This window comes from Watersipora subatra, chromosome 2 (genome assembly GCF_963576615.1).
Source record: "Watersipora subatra chromosome 2, tzWatSuba1.1, whole genome shotgun sequence".
NCBI classification, from domain to species: domain Eukaryota; kingdom Metazoa; phylum Bryozoa; class Gymnolaemata; order Cheilostomatida; family Watersiporidae; genus Watersipora; species Watersipora subatra.
Window position 1 is genome coordinate 51,290,833 of NC_088709.1, and position 20,857 is coordinate 51,311,689.

At 36.7% G+C, this 20,857-nt stretch overlaps 1 protein-coding gene across 1 annotated transcript in view; it reads left to right on the forward strand.

Moving 5' to 3' along the window:
• Nucleotides 1-20,857, forward strand: part of LOC137386844 (poly [ADP-ribose] polymerase 2-like) — a 149,654-nt gene that overhangs the window by 102,722 nt on the left and 26,075 nt on the right. The window contains exons 4-13 of the mRNA XM_068073010.1: nt 3,028-3,200; nt 5,302-5,398; nt 5,495-5,581; nt 6,669-6,753; nt 6,842-6,980; nt 12,571-12,634; nt 13,742-13,873; nt 15,768-15,886; nt 16,163-16,262; nt 16,634-16,742. Coding sequence (XP_067929111.1) covers nt 3,028-3,200; nt 5,302-5,398; nt 5,495-5,581; nt 6,669-6,753; nt 6,842-6,980; nt 12,571-12,634; nt 13,742-13,873; nt 15,768-15,886; nt 16,163-16,262; nt 16,634-16,742 — 1,105 coding nt within the window. The remainder of the gene's footprint in view (nt 1-3,027; nt 3,201-5,301; nt 5,399-5,494; nt 5,582-6,668; nt 6,754-6,841; nt 6,981-12,570; nt 12,635-13,741; nt 13,874-15,767; nt 15,887-16,162; nt 16,263-16,633; nt 16,743-20,857) is intronic.

Here is a 20,857-nt window from a genome sequence, read left to right on the forward strand (position 1 = left end):
ACAATGGTAGCTCTCAAGTAGGACTGTAGTAGGTAAGGAACCATATTGAAGTAGGCTATGACAGCATAGACTATGGTAGCTCTCAAGTAGGACTGTAGTAGGTAAGGAACCATCTTGAAGTAGAGTATGTCAGCATAGGCTATGGTAGCTCTCAAGTAGGACTGTAGTAGGTGAGGATCCTTCTTGAAGTAGGCTATGACAGCATAGACAATGGTAGCTCTCAAGTTGGACTGTAGTAGGTAAGTAACCATCTTGAAGTAGTCTACGACAGTATAGACTATGTTAGCTCTCAACTAGGACTATAGTAGGTAAGGAACCATCTTGAAGTAGGCTATGACAGGATAGACTATGATAGTACTCAAGTAGGACTGTAGTAGGTAAGGAACCATCTTGAAGTAGTCTATGACAGTATAGGCTATGGTAGCTCTCAAGTAGGACTGTAGTAGGTAAGGAACCATCTTGAAGTAGGCTATGACAGCATAGGCTATGGTAGCTCTCAAGTAGGACTGTAGTAGGTAAGGAACCATCTTGAAGTAGGCTATGACAGGATAGACTATGATAGTACTCAAGTAGGACTGTAGTAGGTAAGGAACCTTCTTGAAGTAGGGTATGACAGCATAGGCTGTGGTAGCTCTCAAGTAGGACTGTAGTCGGTAAGGAACCTTCTTGAAGTAGAGTATGACAGCATAGGCTATGGTAGCTCTCAAGTAGGACTGTAGTAGCTAAGGAACCATCTTGAAGTCGGCTATGACAGCATAGGCTATGGTAGCTCTAAAATGGGATGATAACAGAATTAATTCACAGTAGCTGTAAATAAGCTGTATTGTAAGCTTTCAATGCACAATGCAATTGTGTATTCAATACAATGCACTTATTATTTACATAGTATGAATACAAGTGATTTCTGATTTCATGCCGTGATAATGCAATCATTATCTCGAGGGAAGCCATGATATGAATTTGCTTGAAACTCCGATAATTCAAAATTTGGCCATAAGTACGCAGCTAGTAGTTTGCAGGTCAACATGTATTCCTTAAGGAATAGAGAAAGCATATTATTATGCTTTATTATTTATCTTGAGGTGTTGACTGATGTTTTAAAAAAGAATCAAGGAGATCGACTAATCAGATGCTGAGATATAGCCAGCCAAACACAGGTCTACCAAACAACATAAGTATTTTGGTAATCATCATATTAGCATCAACATATGGCGTATGAAATCGACTTGTGTGCCATTGGTCAATTAAGCCAACTAATGCGCTCTCCTATAACAATCACAGCGTTTAATTGGTTTAATCCCTGGAAGTATAGAACAATCAAATTGGGCCTAACAATCATTGCTCTGAGAATTCCGAACCAGTCTCTCTGACGTGTAGACTAGTTTTAGCATGAAATAATTACATGCATCTATTATTTCGCAACATTTCGCTATCTTGCTAGTTCAGCTCATTTTTGTGGTTTTCCCACTTAGCTTCCCTATTCAGACTCATCTTTAGCGCTGTTCAGGTTTTTTTAACTATAGCTAATAAATGGAATCAATTAAATCAATCATCAATCTCGGTTATCATTTGGAGTTCTCTACAAATTACATTAGTTACATCATTTATTTTATACGCATTTATATTATCATTTTGTATAATATGCATTATGATTATTATATTAATCATAAAAATAATCATAGATAAGATAATAGATAATTAGAAAAATCAAATCAAAAGTTATCGTTTTCTTTTCTTACAGCAAGAGCAGCGCGGTCAAGTTATTCTTTTTAAGATTATGGCTGTAGTGAACTTACAGCCTGTTAATAGTGACGATAATCATGAAAATCAACTAATTGCTGCAGTAGATACACAATAGAAAAATGATGAATGAACAAAAATTCACATTCTCATATCTTATTCTAAGCGAACTGCAATCGCGGATGTCGCATATAGACTATACACACGCCGTTCGTTGAACAGAGGATCTTCGGAGCATATCCGTGGAGATCGAGTTGAAATTCGAAGCACAATAGTCAAAATCTGCTCTTCTGTTTTGAAAAATCATGGAAGGGGTTTGTGGACTATTGCCTTTACCACGCAATGTTTGCTTGATTTTTTAGAGAAGCCAAAGCTAGTCTGTAAATTCTTTACTACCGCGAGAAGCGTTTCACATCTCGCAGCCTGAAACAATCAGTATACACAATTGAGGTAAGGGTGCGCAACTCCGGCACATGTCCAATAAGTCGATTTCATACGTCACAATTCTCGGGGTTTTCGAATGGTTTTTCCTCCGATTCGTTTTTAGGTAGACCTGTGTTTGGCTGACTATATCTCTGTTTCTGGTCGTTCAATTTTCTTGATTTTTTTATAACATCAGTAAACACCTCAAGATACATAATAAAGCATAATAATCTTATGCTTTCTCTATTCCTTAGCAGGAGCACAGGATGTAGGTGTTGAGATGTTTTAGCAACATGCAGGTGTATGTGTATTGTTTGGCAGTAGCATGCTGGTGAGCCTGTATTGTTTGTCAGTAGCATGCAGGTTTGTCTGTATTGTTTTGCAGTATCATGCATGTGTATGTGTATTGTTTGGCAGTAGCATGCAGGTGTGTCTGTATTGTTTTGCAGTATCATGCATGTGTATGTGTATTGTTTGGCAGTAGCATACAGGTGTGTCTGTATTGTTTTGCAGTATCATGCATGTGTATGTGTATTGTTTGGCAGTAGCATACAGGTGAGCCTGTATTGTTTGTCAGTAGCATGCAGGTGTATGTGTATTGTTTGGCAGTAGCATACAGGTGTGTCTGTATTGTTTGGCAGTAGCATACAGGTGTATGTGTATTGTTTGGCAGAAGCATGCAGGTGTGTCGGTATTGTTTGGCAGAAGCATACAGGTGTGTCTGTATTGTTTGGCAGTAGCATGCAGGTGTATGTGTATTGTTTGGCAGTAGCATACAGGTGTGTCTGTATTGTTTGGCAGTAGCATACAGGTGTATGTGTATTGTTTGACAGTAGCATACAGGTGTGCATGTTTTGTTTGTAGACATACATGCAGAATAACAATAACAAGTACTACATAATTCAATTGCTTGAGTCTGACTTATTGGATAAGTACGTTGTCTGGACAAGGTGGGGTCGTGTGGGCAAGGATGGTCAGACCGCTGACTACCAATCTGGACCAAGATTGGAAGAAGCAAAGTGGTTCTTCTGTACCAAGTATGTAATACTTCCTTTCAGGATAGATTTGCCGCAGATATTTTCATATGCTGATTATATCAAGGGTTAATTTAAAATTCACCAGTACTACAAGAAAATTGCTCTCGTTTTTCTCTTGATGTCAATCATACTTCAATAAAATAACTAATTATTCTAACATTACTCCCCTCCTATAGTTATACAGCAGCTCATCTCTTTTACATTTCCTCTTAAAATTATTTAATTATATTTGTGTCTCTATTTGGGAGTTATCTTCTTTTGTGTTTTGCCAAATATACTCAGTCAACTGATCTATCAGGCTTGCATGTTTATTCTTTTTTCAGTTCCTTGTAAACATTTGCCTACACAATGTGCTAATGAAAACTTGACAGTGAAAGTTTTTATTTTCTTTCAATGCCGCCTGTCATCTGAGATGACAGTAAACATAGGAATCATGTTTTACAAATAAAGGCAGAGATTACTAGTGGACATTGTAGCAGGGCCTGAAAGAAAACATGTCTTTTGATTTTAATTGAACTCACAACTATATGTGTATCCCCTTTATATGATACAGTAGATGGGAACCCTAAAACCTTTGTTATAGCTGATCATAGGAGCAACCGTGGTTCAGTTGTTAGTACGCTGGCATGTAATCATTAGGTCAGTGGTTCAAATCACTGAAGAACTTTTGGTGGTGTTAGGAAGGGTATACAGCTACAATTGCTCCTGTCCTCAGTCAGGTCATCGGCCACCAAACCGGCCCTCTATCCGCGCTCTAGTGTTGGTGAGGAGGGTGGCTAGCATGCTGCAGGACTATAAAAAAACCTGATAAAGGTTGGAAGAACTCCTGTGTGAGCCAAAGGTCTGCTAGTAAGAGACTGTCCCAATAAAAACGCTCAACAGAAGGCAATGACAAACCACTGTTGAAACCTGCTAAGAGCAGTCATGGTTAAAGGAAGGGTGGAGATCCATGATCGCTTACATTGTCATAGCGCATGTTATTTAGAGAGAGATACTTGATTACTTGAGCTATGTTTTCCATTATATTACACAGTAGAAGGAAAGAAGAGGGTCTGAAACCCTTTTTTAGTTCTCTCGGATGTTGAAGCAGATGAATTGAAAAAGTAACCTTTTTAACTAGAGCTGCAAAACTATTACAGAAATTAATCACAATTAATAACTGATCAGAACTAGTTAATCTTCGATTAATCTTAGAATTAATCTATTAAAAACCTGCATATTCGAAAACAAATAATACAGCTACATATAAATTAATTATATTTGAAACAGTTATTGTTAACAGGAGTACATGTTATGTACAATGTACATAAGTTAACCGTATTAATTATTATGAGTATGAAAATAGCTCATGGAAGTCTATAATCAAGCCAGCTAAAAGTTGCGATAGTACAGTTTATTCACATTATCCGAATGAAGAGATGCCCTCTTCCTACATACAATATCGCTAGCTTTAAAGGATAGCCGCTCACTGGGAACAGTAGTGGTGGTAGTCAGCAGTAGTAGTTATTGTCTACAGCTGGTGATGAATTCTGAGATGTACGATGAGAATTAGTTAAATAACATCTTTCTTAATGATGATGTGCTGTGGTGCTAGGCAAATTCTCTCTGGCATACATTGTACTTCACTTTCTTGTTTATGCTTCCAACAACGTCTTTAAATGCGATTCTTTTGAAAAATTAAAATACAATAATTTACCTAAAAAAGTGTTTAACTATTGACAGAAGATAGACTGTAAAATATTAAATAATACTGAAATCGCTTCTTTTGCTATTGCCTAGGGACATGTTCAAACAATTATCAACATGGCCGCTTGCAACTAGATCGGCTCGGCACTTTTTTGTTGTATAAACAAGTTTTACGTTATTGACTCACTTATTGTTTTCATACTTGAGTGCAAAATAATTGTGGTTGTATTTAATTGGTAAAAATGTGTTGCTTGTCATAAACCACCTTGGCTGCATTTTATTTGAAGATTAATTGGCTCAACTCTGTTAATAGTGTATTTATATTGATCGTGTTAATCGTTTAATTAACGCGATCCTTGTACAGCTCTAGTTTTAACACAATTCTGATGCTCTTACTTTGAATGGTTCTTTTTAGGTTCAAAGATAAAACCCAGAATGATTGGCATACCAGAAAAAATTTCACCAAAGTTTCTGGAAAATATTCCCTACTTGAGATGGACTATGATGCTACAGTATGTTTTCTTTGGTGCAACTTGAGCTATATTGTTGCCTCTCTTGAGTTCTCATACCAAATATTAGTATATACACATGCATATTTATCCATACAGACTGCAGGTGCGGATACTGATGCTATAGACAGTGCTAAGGCGGAACCTGCTGATGTTCCTGATTGCAAACTGGACCGGCGTGTGCAAGTATGCTTGCAGGTTTATGTTGAATTATCTGGTATACAGTCAAACATGGATAACTCGAACTTCACAGGACCAAATGTGTTCGAGTTATCAGAGCGTTCAAGTTATCAGAGCACTGTCACAAGTCCATGTATTTATTTATTTATTAGTAGATACATGCATATATACAAACTATAATATAAATCAAAAGCATAAATGGCTTGTATCAACTTAAATGCTTCGAATGTAAAGTTTAAAACTTTTTTATCAAAAAGTATAGATATTTTTCTATCACTTGAGATTGGTTTGTTGTTGGAGGTAATGTTATTGCCAGGACGTTTTTAGATTAAAATTGGCAAAATTTGATCGTTGTTGAAATGCTCAGAAGAAAAGACATCTTTTACTTTTGAGCGTTTTAACCAAGATCAATTTTGCCGATTTTTCTTGAAGTTTATGCAAAGGTTACCTCACTTTTCCTTGCTTCCAAAGGACCATCGCTAAGCGGATGTTTGATAAAAATCAAACTTCACCAAACCTTTAGAAAAGTCGTTGACAAAAATATTTTGCCGATGGTGGTAATAACGACGCCTGTGAATTACGAAAAGATGACGTTTACCTCTATGGCTTGGAATAAAGTGATTTTCTAAAGCGATAACAACCTTCTCGGTAGCCGTTGGGCAAAAAAATGTTCGGGTTAACAGAGTTGGGGTCGAGTTATCTAAAGCCATTTATCATTACGTGGGAACGGACAAAAGAAACCGTTTGAGTTGACCATGTGTTCGAGCTATCCGAGGGCGAGTTATCCATGTTTGACTGTAGTTTGTTTTCCAAATGTGCGCCTAACAGACTTGGTCTCTATTGTCGACATACAATTCATATTTCCTTTAAAAAACTTATGGTAGTCTTTTAACAAGCTTAAGCAAACAAATGCATAAAGTTATGAAGCTAGCATGTAGGAGCAGACAACTTACAGTGTGAAACTATCATGTGTGTGCAGTAGTTATGATAGGAACTAGCTGGTTTATTAGATTAACTCTTATATAAGAAATAGAGAATATTTAGCTGGTGCTTCTCTGGTTAATCCGATTAGAGTCACTCTGCTCCTTTGCAGGACCTGATAACTCTAATAGCTGACGTAAAGGCCATGGAGGCAGCGGTTGTTGAAATGAAATACGATGCTAAAAAAGCTCCTCTTGGTGAGTAACCAACCTTTCTGTTGTGCCACCACTTATAGCACTGTTTAACACAGCACAGTCTCACAGCAATCTGCTGCGCTGTTGGCAGGCAAGCTTACAAAAGCTCAAATCAAGCAAGGTTACAGCGCTCTTAAGGACATAGAGACACTTATCAAGGCTGGCAAGTTTGGCTCTGAACTTACCGAAGCCTGCAACGCTTTTTACACACGAATTCCTCATGACTTTGGGTAAGTCTCTTTCCAGCACTGTTTATAGCAATCCCTTACTTTTTGCGGTCAATCAGCCAGTGCGCTGATCTCCATGATCCATGAGTGAGAATATGTGAATATAGAAAATACGCGAAATAGAAACTAACAAACTCCAATCTAATAAATAAATTTTCTCATCAATCATAAACACGTTCCTCTTTTTCTTGTTTGTTAAATGATTTTGTGTGTTGAGTCAGTTCAAAAGGCATGATGAAGAGTGTTACATGCTTCACACTTCTCACTGGGCCAGAGTATGACATAGATTTATATATATTGTATGTAATCTTCATGAAGTTTTAAGCCGTGAATAGTGAGTAGTGAGGAATTACTGTACATACTGTATGTACTCATGTATAAATTAGGTTTTATTTATAAGTCGAACAAGAAGTTTTTAAGACAAAAATGAACCCGTTGTTCCAGAATTTGGAATAATGATATCTAATCTGAATCGATGTTTGCTGGCCGGAACAAAAACATAACTTTCAAAATACCAAGTATTTTACTCAATGCGATAAATAGAGTTCTATGGTTGGCTTTAAACGGGGTTTGGATTGACTCCCTTGCGGTATTATTTGTGCAATGACAGCACGCTAAAACACAAGTTAAACTTTGCCTCTTCATAATCACATGCTTGTTACTCCATGGCTAGTACACAAACAAAAGCGAATATTTGTAGAGAAAGGTCTAGTCAGAATTTACCGTCGTAAAATTTCACTTACTGTTTTCCAAATATATTACCTGTTAAATTTATACCCGCCAGTGGCAGTACATCACATCAATGACGGCTGTTTAGTTACGATTGAAACTGCTATCGTAAGCTTGTTTACTGGTAATATCTAGCCTATGTTCACTGATATTTAATACTGGTAATTATCTGAAGTAACTTCAACTTTTATATGATGAAGTACCATTATTATGAGTGTTTGCTAAAGCCTGGTTTCCATGTACGCCGCAAAGTACCGGCAACAGCACCGCAGGCTATTGCGGTGAAATAAAAACCTACCTACATACCGAGGACCACCGGTAGTTGCCGGCGATCAATGCAAGAGTTTAGCGATGTTCAAATTTCGCGGAGTCGCAGGCAAAATCCTTCCCAAAATGCGCTGTACAGGTGAGGGTCAGTCCTTTCGAGACGTCATCGTGAAGAGTCGCAGCATGGCCAATGGCAAAATCCAGTTGATATTGTTGGTTCAGAATTACCCTGCTTTATATGACAGACAAGGTGCGTGTAATATATTATAATGGTATTTTGATTAATTTATCGTAGTGGTAGTAAGCCAAGAAGAATTAGTATGTATTTATGAAAAAGTACTAAAATTGGTAATATAGGTTTCAGCAACACTTTATAACTCGGTGATATGTACTTGGGATATAAAACTTGGTAATGTGTACAATTTATAATAAAGTTCACTCATTTTTACAAATTATTCTCATGAGTATACATTGGTTAGTTTTATTACAATAGTTTATCTTATTTTAACCATTCCAATTATTTGTGCACAACATATTCAATAATAGCACAATAATACCGTTATGTATTATTAATAAAAAAACTAATTGCATACATTACTATATATAACTACATTCTAAGTTACATATATGCGTTCTATGGTGTATGTATGTAGAAGTACTTGTTGAATATATGTGTCTAGTATGGGACATTTTTGTAACTTAAATTTGTTATTGCAGACAAGTTCTCGAGAAACCAAATATGAAGGCGAATGCCTGGCGAGACATTGCAGACTAGTTGGCTTTGAGCTCACAGGAGTGCGAAGCAAAGTTTAGAAACTTCAGGACAGGATTCTCTAAATATTTGAAAGTTAAAATAGGTAATTGAATGTTGTGGACTAGCATTCTTTAACTTGAAGCATTTCAAATATTGATTTTAAAGCGAAATATTAACTGGCTGAATTTTGAATCTCTTCAGGTGCTTCTGGATGTGGAGCAGCGAACGTGGGGCCAGTAAAGTCTGAGTTGGCGAGGCTCCTCATCATGCACATCAAATGCCCAGAGCCTAATCAAATTCAGCTGCAGAGGTAAAGGCAGTTGCGCAGTCATTGCCAACAGAGTCTGATGACTCCTTCACACTTGACCCTGAACTGGCAGACCCTGCGCCGGCAGAGACACGCCCTTGTCCAGCACCGTTTTCATCTATCATATTCTCACCAACTCAAGCACAACAAAAAAAGAACATGGCAAAAAACTATGGATAGTCATATAAACTATTTAACCGGTCATATTGTGTAAAGGCCGGGCCACACGTATCGTGTAATTTCAACTAGTCTGGGAAATTCCATTCGTACGAAAGTTATGACCTGCCACACGGAGTTTCCCCACCACGGATTCGTACGAAACTAACTTTCAACTAGCCAATTATAACGCGGTGATAAATTGAAGCCGATTCCGTTTCAATCATTTGCTTCAGTACAAACATTTGGGTCAGATCTAAAAAAGATAACGATTTGTGAGTTTCTAGTCGCAAATCCTAATTCCTAAAATCGGTTGAGGAATGTACACGTAAATTAATTTCGGCGCCTACAGTTTAACTGCGCGTTAATAAGGTCGTTTCTACGCAACTACAAAACTGCTAATGCTAGTTGCACTGAGTAGTTGTAGTAGGCTGTTGTTGTAAATAGTTTTAGTATACTTTTGAATAGAGCTTGTACATCGATAATATTATTACGAACTATTATGTATGTACTACATTGCAAAACGGTTATTTGGTATGACTACAGCAAGTTTTGGCTTGCCCATAAAACCGTTTTACTTTTTCTTCTAATTACAATACATATTGGAACCTGAATTTTCAGCAAACATTATACTAGCTACAAAACAGTTATATTTCTATTAAATAAATCCATTACGTCTATGGTACTACTGATTACATATAATCGCCAACACAGTACACAGTTTTCAAACCGAGTTAGGAACTGCGGGCTAGAAACTCTCAAATACTTATATTTTTTAGATATGACCAAACATGCGGAAAAAAACGGCCTTCAACATTCAACGAACCTTTTCAACCGACCAATCAAACAACGATTCGTAGGAATTTCTGACGTTTCATCTAATTCAGGATTCGTTCATCGTGCGCAACCAACGATGGACGAATTCGTCCAAATGTCAATTCGTATGAATCGTTTCGTCCAAATTTTGTCGATTTCGTGAGAATTTTGTCTCGTGTGGCCCTACCTTTAGTTATTCACAGCTGCCAAACGTCATAGAATACTTTGTTGGTTTTTCCCAGCTGTCAAATATTAATCAGATAAATAGTTTATTTGTCAGATTAATCGGGCCATACTTGCCGCAATAAAAGAGCAACAGCAAAACGACAGGGATGAGGGCTGCTATTATGCATGCCACTAGCTCTGAAGCTGCGGAAATTAAAAGGGCAACTAAATCCAAATGTCATCTGGACATATTGACACTTGTTGCTGATGCAGAATTAAAGGCTGAACAGCATTAACCACACCCAGAACTGCCACAGCAATCATTTGCCTCTCCACTTCATATGTTATTTTAACCACAACCATATGTATATCATCCTAACCATATCTTAACCATAACCATTTTAATCAACAACTTTGCATTACTATATTTTAGTATCATAATAAATTGGAAATTATAATTGCGTTACTATATGTATATTTTGGTATCATAATAACTAAAATTAAAATGTAAAATAATTTGCTTAGTCAAGCTTTCTCCCACAACTATTTATGTATTCCACTTGCCAACAGAAAGAATGTATTTGCATAGTATACATGTATATGAGTACATGTCATCACTGTGCGCACATTACAACGAACAACATGCAGAGAGACTGCCAGCTATATCTGCCTTGCCTTCTCGTACTCATAATATAGACAAACTCATGCGTTAGGCTCCACCCCTTTAATAATCTCGACTCCATCGGTTCTCTATTTAGCCAGTTCGTTAGATCGAGCTGACTGACCTACTGCCGAGTCTCCTGTTGCGACAAAAAACTCGGCCCAGGGATGGCGTCGGTTCTGGAATCAGCCAGGCAGTCGGCCTTGGTCTCTGCACTCTGCCACCACAATACCAGCTTGATATTAAACCAAACTACAAGATATGATTAAGTAAAAACATTAAACGTGTATACTACTTTCGTGACAACAAACCATGAACACATTCATTGAGCTCCGTTGTTCTTGTTACATAATGAAGGTGCACTCTTGAGTTTCTAGTCAGATGGGTGGTTGAGAGGCTAATTCTCAGAAACCAGACAATGTTTTGAAACTACATATTTCCGGCGTATGGTAGAAGGCACGGAGCGTATGCTCATGAAGTATGTACGGAATTGGTCATTGATGTGGGAACAGCTAAGATCTTGAGGCGGTTGCTCAAACTCCCAGGTCTCCGGTAGGAGACCCGAGTTAGTGCAAAAATTATGACCCATATGGGTTAACCGGGGTGAGGAAACAATTTTATATATATGTATGAATATAAATAATATATATATGTATATTTATTATATATATATATATGAATATATACTATATATATGAATATATACTATATACATATGAATATATATATATATATATATATATACTATAGTACATGTATATATGCATGTATATAGCATATATATTCAGAAAATATGTTCAACAGATATATTGAACATGCTGCGCAGCCTTCATGTGGGCACAAGTTTCAGACCAAACAATATATTTGAAGTTCTGAAGCCATGCAACTGGGCTATAATCACAAAAATTGATAATGTGATTTATAATTGCAGGAATAACTAACGATTGATGATATACCGCTGCACATGCTAGTGGAATAAGTAATAGCAGTAGAAGGTTATTCTAAACCCTTATTATACTCGAGTATACTGCTATTTAGCATGTCAGGAAATGGTTAATGCCACAGGTGCAGCTTTTACTGCTAAAATGGCGCAAAGATTAAACATGTTTCTTTCAGTTCATTTAAAGAAAGTCTTCTTTGAGATGAACATGAAACTGACAGTCATTTGAGGACTCTATGACAATGAATGTTCTATGTGTGTTGAGACCAGCAGAAGACCAGTAGAAGTAGTTACGCTAAATGTCTACTAAGTTGTCACAAAATTAACACACCAGATCAAAGGCATGGTCTTATGCTAAAGATTTACAACCGCAAAGAGAAAATTCAACGTACAGCATATAAATGTATTGGAAATGCTCAATTAAATGTATACAATATATATCGTAAATATACTATGTTATAAGCAACTAGCAAGCTTCTAACAAATTGCTGGCTAAACCAAAATTTAGTACATCATATTTGACCAAAAGACAATTACCTTTGCATGTAACTGTGAAAAGTTGCACTAATATGAACACTGTTTTTAAATCCAACAGGTTTAAACCTTTTTGGTATTTTGAAATATGTTTTTGAAAAACTTGGAGTCGGGGAAGAACTGTTTTTGTCTAATGAAAGAGTATTTTGCCCAGGCCACTCATTCTGTCAACTCTGTAACAAAAAACTACTTAAACTAACTTATGTCCTAAGTATTTCTTTAATCCATGATGTGTGTAATGTAACCATGATATTATTTTTTCAGGATGAAACCTCCGGAGAGAATTGTCTCCCTTGACACTCTTAAAGCAAAGATAGATTTGCTAGAGGTATGTCAATGAACTTAACGAGCCATGCAATGTACATAACATCACTAGTAACTGAGTCATGTACCATCACTAGTAACTGAGTCATGTACCATCACTAGTAACTCAGTCATGTAATGTACCATCCCTAGTAACTCAGTCATGTAATGTACCATCACTAGTAACTCAGTCATGTCATGTACCATCACTAGTAACTCAGTCATGTCATGTACAATCACTAGTAACTCAGTCATGTCATGTACCATCACTAGTAACTCAGTCATGTACCATCCCTAGTAACTGGGTCATGTTATGTACCATAACTAGCGACTGAGTCATGTACCATCACTAGTAACTCAGTCATGTACCATCACTAGTAACTGAGTCATATAATGTACCATGACTAGTAACTGAGTCATGTAATGTACCATCACTAGTAACTCAGTCATGTAATGTACCATCACTAGTAACTGAGTCATGTACCATCACTAGTAACTGAGTCATATACCATCACTAGTAACTGAGTCATATACCATCACTAGTAACTGAGTCATGTACAATCCCTAGTAACTGAGTCATATAATGTACCATAACTACTAACTCAGTCATGTAATGTACCATCACTAGTAACTCAGTCATGTAATGTACCATCTCTAGTAACTCAGTCACGTAATGTACCATCACTAGTAACTCAGTCATGTAATATACCATCACTAGTAACTGAGTCATATACCATCACTAGTAACTGAGTCATGTACAATCCCTAGTAACTGAGTCATATAATGTACCATAACTACTAACTCAGTCATGTAATGTACCATCACTAGTAACTCAGTCATGTAATGTACCATCTCTAGTAACTCAGTCACGTAATGTACCATCACTAGTAACTCAGTCATGTAATATACCATCACTAGTAACTGAGTCTGTGCTACCTTACTGTCTGCGCTCACCGAAGGTGAACAAGGAATCACAAATAAATGGATGTAACATTTGGAAGGTTTTCTTGGATAGACGTTTTGCTGAAAATGGACAAGTGTTGTTTGCATGTATATATTCGGCTCATCTACCAAGTTGACTTAGTTAAGTGATTGAAAAGTTCACAAGTATGCAAGGGGTTGTTCTGTCCAGGCGCTTGGAGATATTGAGATTGCCGTGAACGTACTAAAGAAGGGAGACCAGAACATTCATCCAATAGATAGAATGTACTTGTCACTTGAGTGTGACCTTGAACCAATGGATAAATCTTGTGATATATACAAGGTAATGCTACTTTTTACCTCAACAGCTGCTTATACTTCTTATATTGACATATACATACATTGGGCCGGTATGAATGGTTCTCTCTTTCACTAGTAAATTATTATTTTCAGCCTTTTACTTGTATTTCATCGTTAATTAGATTATCATTGCTGTTTAACCTACTGGTTATGTCATATATTAGTGTATAAACATCATATTAGATGAGACTCGACAACACTGGTCAGTTGTTTTTAACATCAGTAGCCAATAGGTGCTGGCCAGTTGTCACCTTTAAGCCAATGGAAAACACAAATGTATTAAGGGCCCCTCTAGGCTAAAACCATTGACACAACTACAAGGCTCGAGGTAGGGCAATTTTTTGACTAGCTTTTAAAGTTGCCCCGATTTTAATATCGGTATCGGTGCCGCAATGGGTGTTTAGTATCCGAATCGGTATCGGTCAGTCTTTTCTTTAAAAAATCGGAAACTTCAGATACTTTTTGCATATGAACTATTTAGCAGAAAACCGTATTTTAGTCTGCTACACTAATAAATAATCATCAGCTGTAAGTTCCTTACTTTTACCTAATGAATTCCGGGCCTGTCACACAATCTATTTTATGTTTTTAGCCTGATAAACATCCATACAGCTGAAGAATATTTTGGTTTTAGTCAGGAAGTAATCACAAAGTGCAGTATTTTCCAATTACAGTCATATGATTTATTGCAGCCAATCACGTACAAGAAAACAATGATGGGAAACAATAATGCGGTGTTATATTTTCATTAACTAGTATTACGAAAGTAATTTGAGCAGCGGTCGATGCATAAAGTTATCTATCTCTCTCTTGATCCTGGCGATGTCCTGACATTTGTATCGCATAAAATAACCTCAGTAGCTTATCGGTGTATAGCATGTCCTCTATCATCTGTGGCAAGTCAATCCTTTTTCAGTACAACTGGCTACATCGATAGAGATAGAAGATAGAGACATCTCACTGAGATAATTGAATCCCTAACAGTATTTAATAGACACATTGATTTGCTCTAAACTTGTATAGGCACAGTAGTTCGTTCAGCAATAGAAGAGAAACTTCATTGTCACAAAGAAAGCTGTACCACTAACAGTAATTACCATTGTTAATTAATAACAAACTACAAGAAACATGGACTGTTTTGTTACTAGATGCACGCTATGTCAATATGTGAATATATATACATGTATATCATTTTTCCATAAATACAAACAAATAAATGCCTCAATATTTATATTTTCTTTGCATTATATTTATATTTGCATAATAAAATTGACAATTGTCTATGGAACACAAAATATCTGAATCGGATTATTTTTCAATAATAATCGGTATATCTGATCGGCTGGTGAGGTTAGAATCGGCGCATCTCTACTAGTTTTACAGCCAATCAGCTACATGTATATGCATTCCATTTCCACTAGCCAATGAGTCAGTTGCATTCCATTTCCACTAGCCTATTAGCTGCTCCCATTCCTTTTCTACTAGCCAATAAGCTGGTCATATTCCTTTCCTACTAGCCAATGAGCTGGTCATATTCCTTTTCTACTAGCCAATGAACTGGTTGCATTACATTTCTACTAGCCAATGAACTGGTCACATTACATTTCTACTAGCCAATAAGCTGGTGACATTCCTTTTCTACTAGCCAATGAGCTGGTGACATTCATTTTCTACTAGCCAATGAGCTGGCTGCACTGCTCTATTCGACTGTTTAGTCTTGTAAACTGTATAAGGTCTGCTGAGTGAATCTTACATTCTACCTTTCACCTTGCTTATTCAATGCTTCAGTTAAGTTTCTGTGTTAACTTAAACAGTTTTAGCAAAGTTATCAATCATCATGACTCTTTATTATTCACATGTTTATATGATTTTGTTAGTTACTCGAGAGCTATTTGCTAAACACTCACGGTTCCACCCACAACCACTATTCCATAAAACTGTTGGACATATTCCATTGCGGCAAAGATCAGCCATCGGGACCAGATGTTGGCAATAAGTTAGTTGTATCTCCAATATTTCATAGAAGCCTCATCTCTATACAGAAACACTCTATGTTTTCTTCATTTACTATAAGACCACCTTATGTTGACCATTTAATTTAGGCCTGCCATTTCCAGTTTCTGTGATTTCTTATGATTACTCAACTCTATGTCTATGTATTACATGCATGATGTCTAATTCATGTCTATGTATTACGTGAATGGTGACCCATTCATATGGCTATGTGAGCTCATCATTTTCGGTCTAACCTGTACTGGCACATATTGTGTAGAATGCTGCTCTGGCATGGCTCCAGGCTTACCAACTGGGTTAGAATTCTGGCTAAAGGACTGAGAATTGCACCCCCGGAGGCGCCTGTTACAGGCTACGTGGTGAGTAAATGACAGTTTTGTTGAGGCCATGACAAAGATTTGTGTTACACTAGTAACTGGATATGGATGAAGTTGCCATATTATACAGGTGTGATTGTTTTAATTTACTATAGGGTACGGTACATTATAAGGTGTAACCCTACCGGTAGCTCAGTGTTCAGCTATCTAAAGTTGTTGCAGTCTCCCAGAAGTAGAAGAGACCCATTTGAGCTTCAAATAGCCGTTAATATCTTATCTAGCAATGTCTCATTTGCTATTAATGTTAATATCCAATTTTACCTTCTAAATTTACTTATGTAACCTCATGTTGTCTGCTGTTTATCTGCTTTTGATAGTCACTTTACTTTTTTGCATTTCGTTTTGCCTCATAGTTTGGGAAGGGGGTCTATTTCGCTGATTGCGCCAGTAAAAGTGCCAATTATTGCTTTCCAACAAAAACGAAGAATGTTGGATTGCTCTTGCTTAATGAGGTCACGCTAGGTAAGTTATAGGTATGTTACTAGGTAAGTTATACCAGCTAGACTGTTTAGATGTACACTATGTAATTTATACCAGCTAGACTGTTTAGATGTACACTAGGTAAGTTATACCAGCTAGACTGTTTAGATGTACACTATGTAATTTATACCAGCTAGACTCTTTAGATGTACACTAGGTAAATTATACCAGCCAGACTGTTTAGATGTATGCTAGGTAAGTTATACCAACTAGACTGTTTAGATGTACACTAGGTAAGTTATGCCAGTTAGACTGTTTAGATGTACACTAGGTAAGCTGTACCAGCTAGACTGTTTAGATTTACACTAGGCAAGTTATATCAGCTAGACTGTTTAGATGTACACTAGGCAATTTATACCAGCTAGACTGTTTATATGTGCTCTAGGTAATTTATACCAGCTAGACTGTTTAGATGTACACTAGGTAAGTTATACCAGCTAGACTGTTTAGATGTACACTAGGTAATTTATACCAGCTAGACTGTTTAGATGTACACAAGGTAAGTTATACCAGCTAGACTGTTTAGATGTACACTAGGTAAGTTATACCAGCTAGACTGTTTAAATGTGCTCTAGGTAATTTATACCAGCTAGACTGTTTAGATGTGCTCTAGGTAATTTATACCAGCTAGACTGTTTAGATGTGTTCTAGGTAAGTTATACCAGCTAGACTGTTTAGATGTACACTAGGTAAGTTATAGCAGCTAGACTGTTTAGATGTACACTAGGTAAGTTATACCAGCTAGACTGTTTAGTTGTACACTAGGTAAGTTATACCAGCTAGACTGTTTAGATGTACACTAGGTAAGTTATACCAGCTAGACTGTTTAAATGTGCTCTAGGTAATTTATACCAGCTAGACTGTTTAGATGTGCTCTAGGTAATTTATACCAGCTAGACTGTTTAGATGTGTTCTAGGTAAGTTATACCAGCTAGACTGTTTAGATGTACACTAGGTAAGTTATAGCAGCTAGACTGTTTAGATGTACACTAGGTAAGTTATACCAGCCAGACTGTTTAGTTGTACACTAGGTAAATTATACCAGCTAGACTGTTTAGATGTGCTCTAGGTAATTTATACCAGCTAGACTGTTTAGATGTACACTAGGTAATTTATACCAGCTAGACTGTTTAGATGTACACTAGGTAAGTTATACCAGCTAGACTGTTTAAATGTGCTCTAGGTAATTTATACCAGCTAGACTGTTTAGATGTACACTAGGTAAGTTATGCCAGCTAGACTGTTTAGATGTACACTAGGTAAGTTACACCAGCTAGACTGTTTAGATGTACACTAGGTAAGTTATACCAGCTAGACTGTTTAAATGTGCTCTAGGTAATTTATACCAGCTAGACTGTTTAGATGTACACTAGGTAAGTTATGCCAGCTAGACTGTTTAGATGTACACTATGTAATTTATACCAGCTAGACTGTTTAGATGTACACTAGGTAAGTTATACCAGCTAGACTGTTTAGATGTACACTAGGTAATTTATACCAGCTAGACTGTTTAGATGTGCTCTAGGTAAGTTATACCAGCTAGACTGTTTAGATGTACAATAGGTAAGTTCTACCAGCTAGACTGTTTAGATGTACACTAGGTAAGTTATACCAGCTAGACGGTTTAGATGTACACTATGTAATTTATATCAGCTAGACTGTTTAGATGTACACTAGGTAATTTATACCAGCTAGACTGTTTAGATGTGCTCTAGGTAAGTTACACCAGCTAGACTGTTTAGATGTACACTAGGTAATTTATACCAGCTAGACTGTTTAGATGTACACTAGATAAGTTATACCAGCTAGACTTTTTAGATGTGCTCTAGGTAAGTTATACCAGCTAGACTGTTTATATGTGCTCTAGGTAAGTTACACCAGCTAGACTGTTTATATGTACACTAGGTAAGTTATACCAGCTAGACTGTTTAGATGTACACTAGGTAATTTATACCAGCTAGACTGTTTAGATGTACACTAGGTAATTTATACCAACTAGACTGTTTAGATGTGCTCTAGGTAAGTTATACCAGCTAGACTGTTTATATGTGCTCTAGGTAATTTATACCAGCTAGACTGTTTAGATGTACACTAGGTAAGTTATACCAGCTAGACTGTTTAAATGTGCTCTAGGTAATTTATACCAGCTAGACTGTTTAGATGTACACTAGGTAAGTTATGCCAGCTAGACTGTTTAGATGTACACTATGTAATTTATACCAGCTAGACTGTTTAGATGTACACTAGGTAATTTATACCAGCTAGACTGTTTAGATGTACACTAGGTAAGTTATACCAGCTAGACTGTTTAGATGTACACTATGTAATTTATACCAGCTAGACTCTTTAGATGTACACTAGGTAAATTATACCAGCCAGACTGTTTAGATGTATGCTAGGTAAGTTATACCAACTAGACTGTTTAGATGTACACTAGGTAAGTTATGCCAGTTAGACTGTTTAGATGTACACTAGGTAAGCTGTACCAGCTAGACTGTTTAGATTTACACTAGGCAAGTTATATCAGCTAGACTGTTTAGATGTACACTAGGCAATTTATACCAGCTAGACTGTTTATATGTGCTCTAGGTAATTTATACCAGCTAGACTGTTTAGATGTACACTAGGTAAGTTATACCAGCTAGACTGTTTAGATGTACACTAGGTAATTTATACCAGCTAGACTGTTTAGATGTACACAAGGTAAGTTATACCAGCTAGACTGTTTAGATGTACACTAGGTAAGTTATACCAGCTAGACTGTTTAAATGTGCTCTAGGTAATTTATACCAGCTAGACTGTTTAGATGTGCTCTAGGTAATTTATACCAGCTAGACTGTTTAGATGTGTTCTAGGTAAGTTATACCAGCTAGACTGTTTAGATGTACACTAGGTAAGTTATAGCAGCTAGACTGTTTAGATGTACACTAGGTAAGTTATACCAGCTAGACTGTTTAGTTGTACACTAGGTAAGTTATACCAGCTAGACTGTTTAGATGTACACTAGGTAAGTTATACCAGCTAGACTGTTTAAATGTGCTCTAGGTAATTTATACCAGCTAGACTGTTTAGATGTGCTCTAGGTAATTTATACCAGCTAGACTGTTTAGATGTGTTCTAGGTAAGTTATACCAGCTAGACTGTTTAGATGTACACTAGGTAAGTTATAGCAGCTAGACTGTTTAGATGTACACTAGGTAAGTTATACCAGCCAGACTGTTTAGTTGTACACTAGGTAAATTATACCAGCTAGACTGTTTAGATGTGCTCTAGGTAATTTATACCAGCTAGACTGTTTAGATGTACACTAGGTAATTTATACCAGCTAGACTGTTTAGATGTACACTAGGTAAGTTATACCAGCTAGACTGTTTAAATGTGCTCTAGGTAATTTATACCAGCTAGACTGTTTAGATGTACACTAGGTAAGTTATGCCAGCTAGACTGTTTAGATGTACACTAGGTAAGTTACACCAGCTAGACTGTTTAGATGTACACTAGGTAAGTTATACCAGCTAGACTGTTTAAATGTGCTCTAGGTAATTTATACCAGCTAGACTGTTTAGATGTACACTAGGTAAGTTATGCCAGCTAGACTGTTTAGATGTACACTATGTAATTTATACCAGCTAGACTGTTTAGATGTACACTAGGTAATTTATACCAGCTAGACTGTTTAGATGTACACTAGGTAATTTATACCAGCTAGACTGTTTAGATGTACACTAGGTAAGTTATACCAGCTAGACTGTTTAGATGTACACTAGGTAATTTATACCAGCTAGACTGTTTAGATGTGCTCTAGGTAATTTATACCAGCTAGACTGTTTAGATGTACACTAGGTAATTTATACCAGCTAGACTGTTTAGATGTACACTAGGTAAGTTATACCAGCTAGACTGTTTAGATGTACACTAGGTAATTTATACCAGCTAGACTGTTTAGATGTGCTCTAGGTAAGTTATACCAGCTAGACTGTTTAGATGTACAATAGGTAAGTTCTACCAGCTAGACTGTTTAGATGTACACTAGGTAAGTTATACCAGCTAGACGGTTTAGATGTACACTATGTAATTTATATCAGCTAGACTGTTTA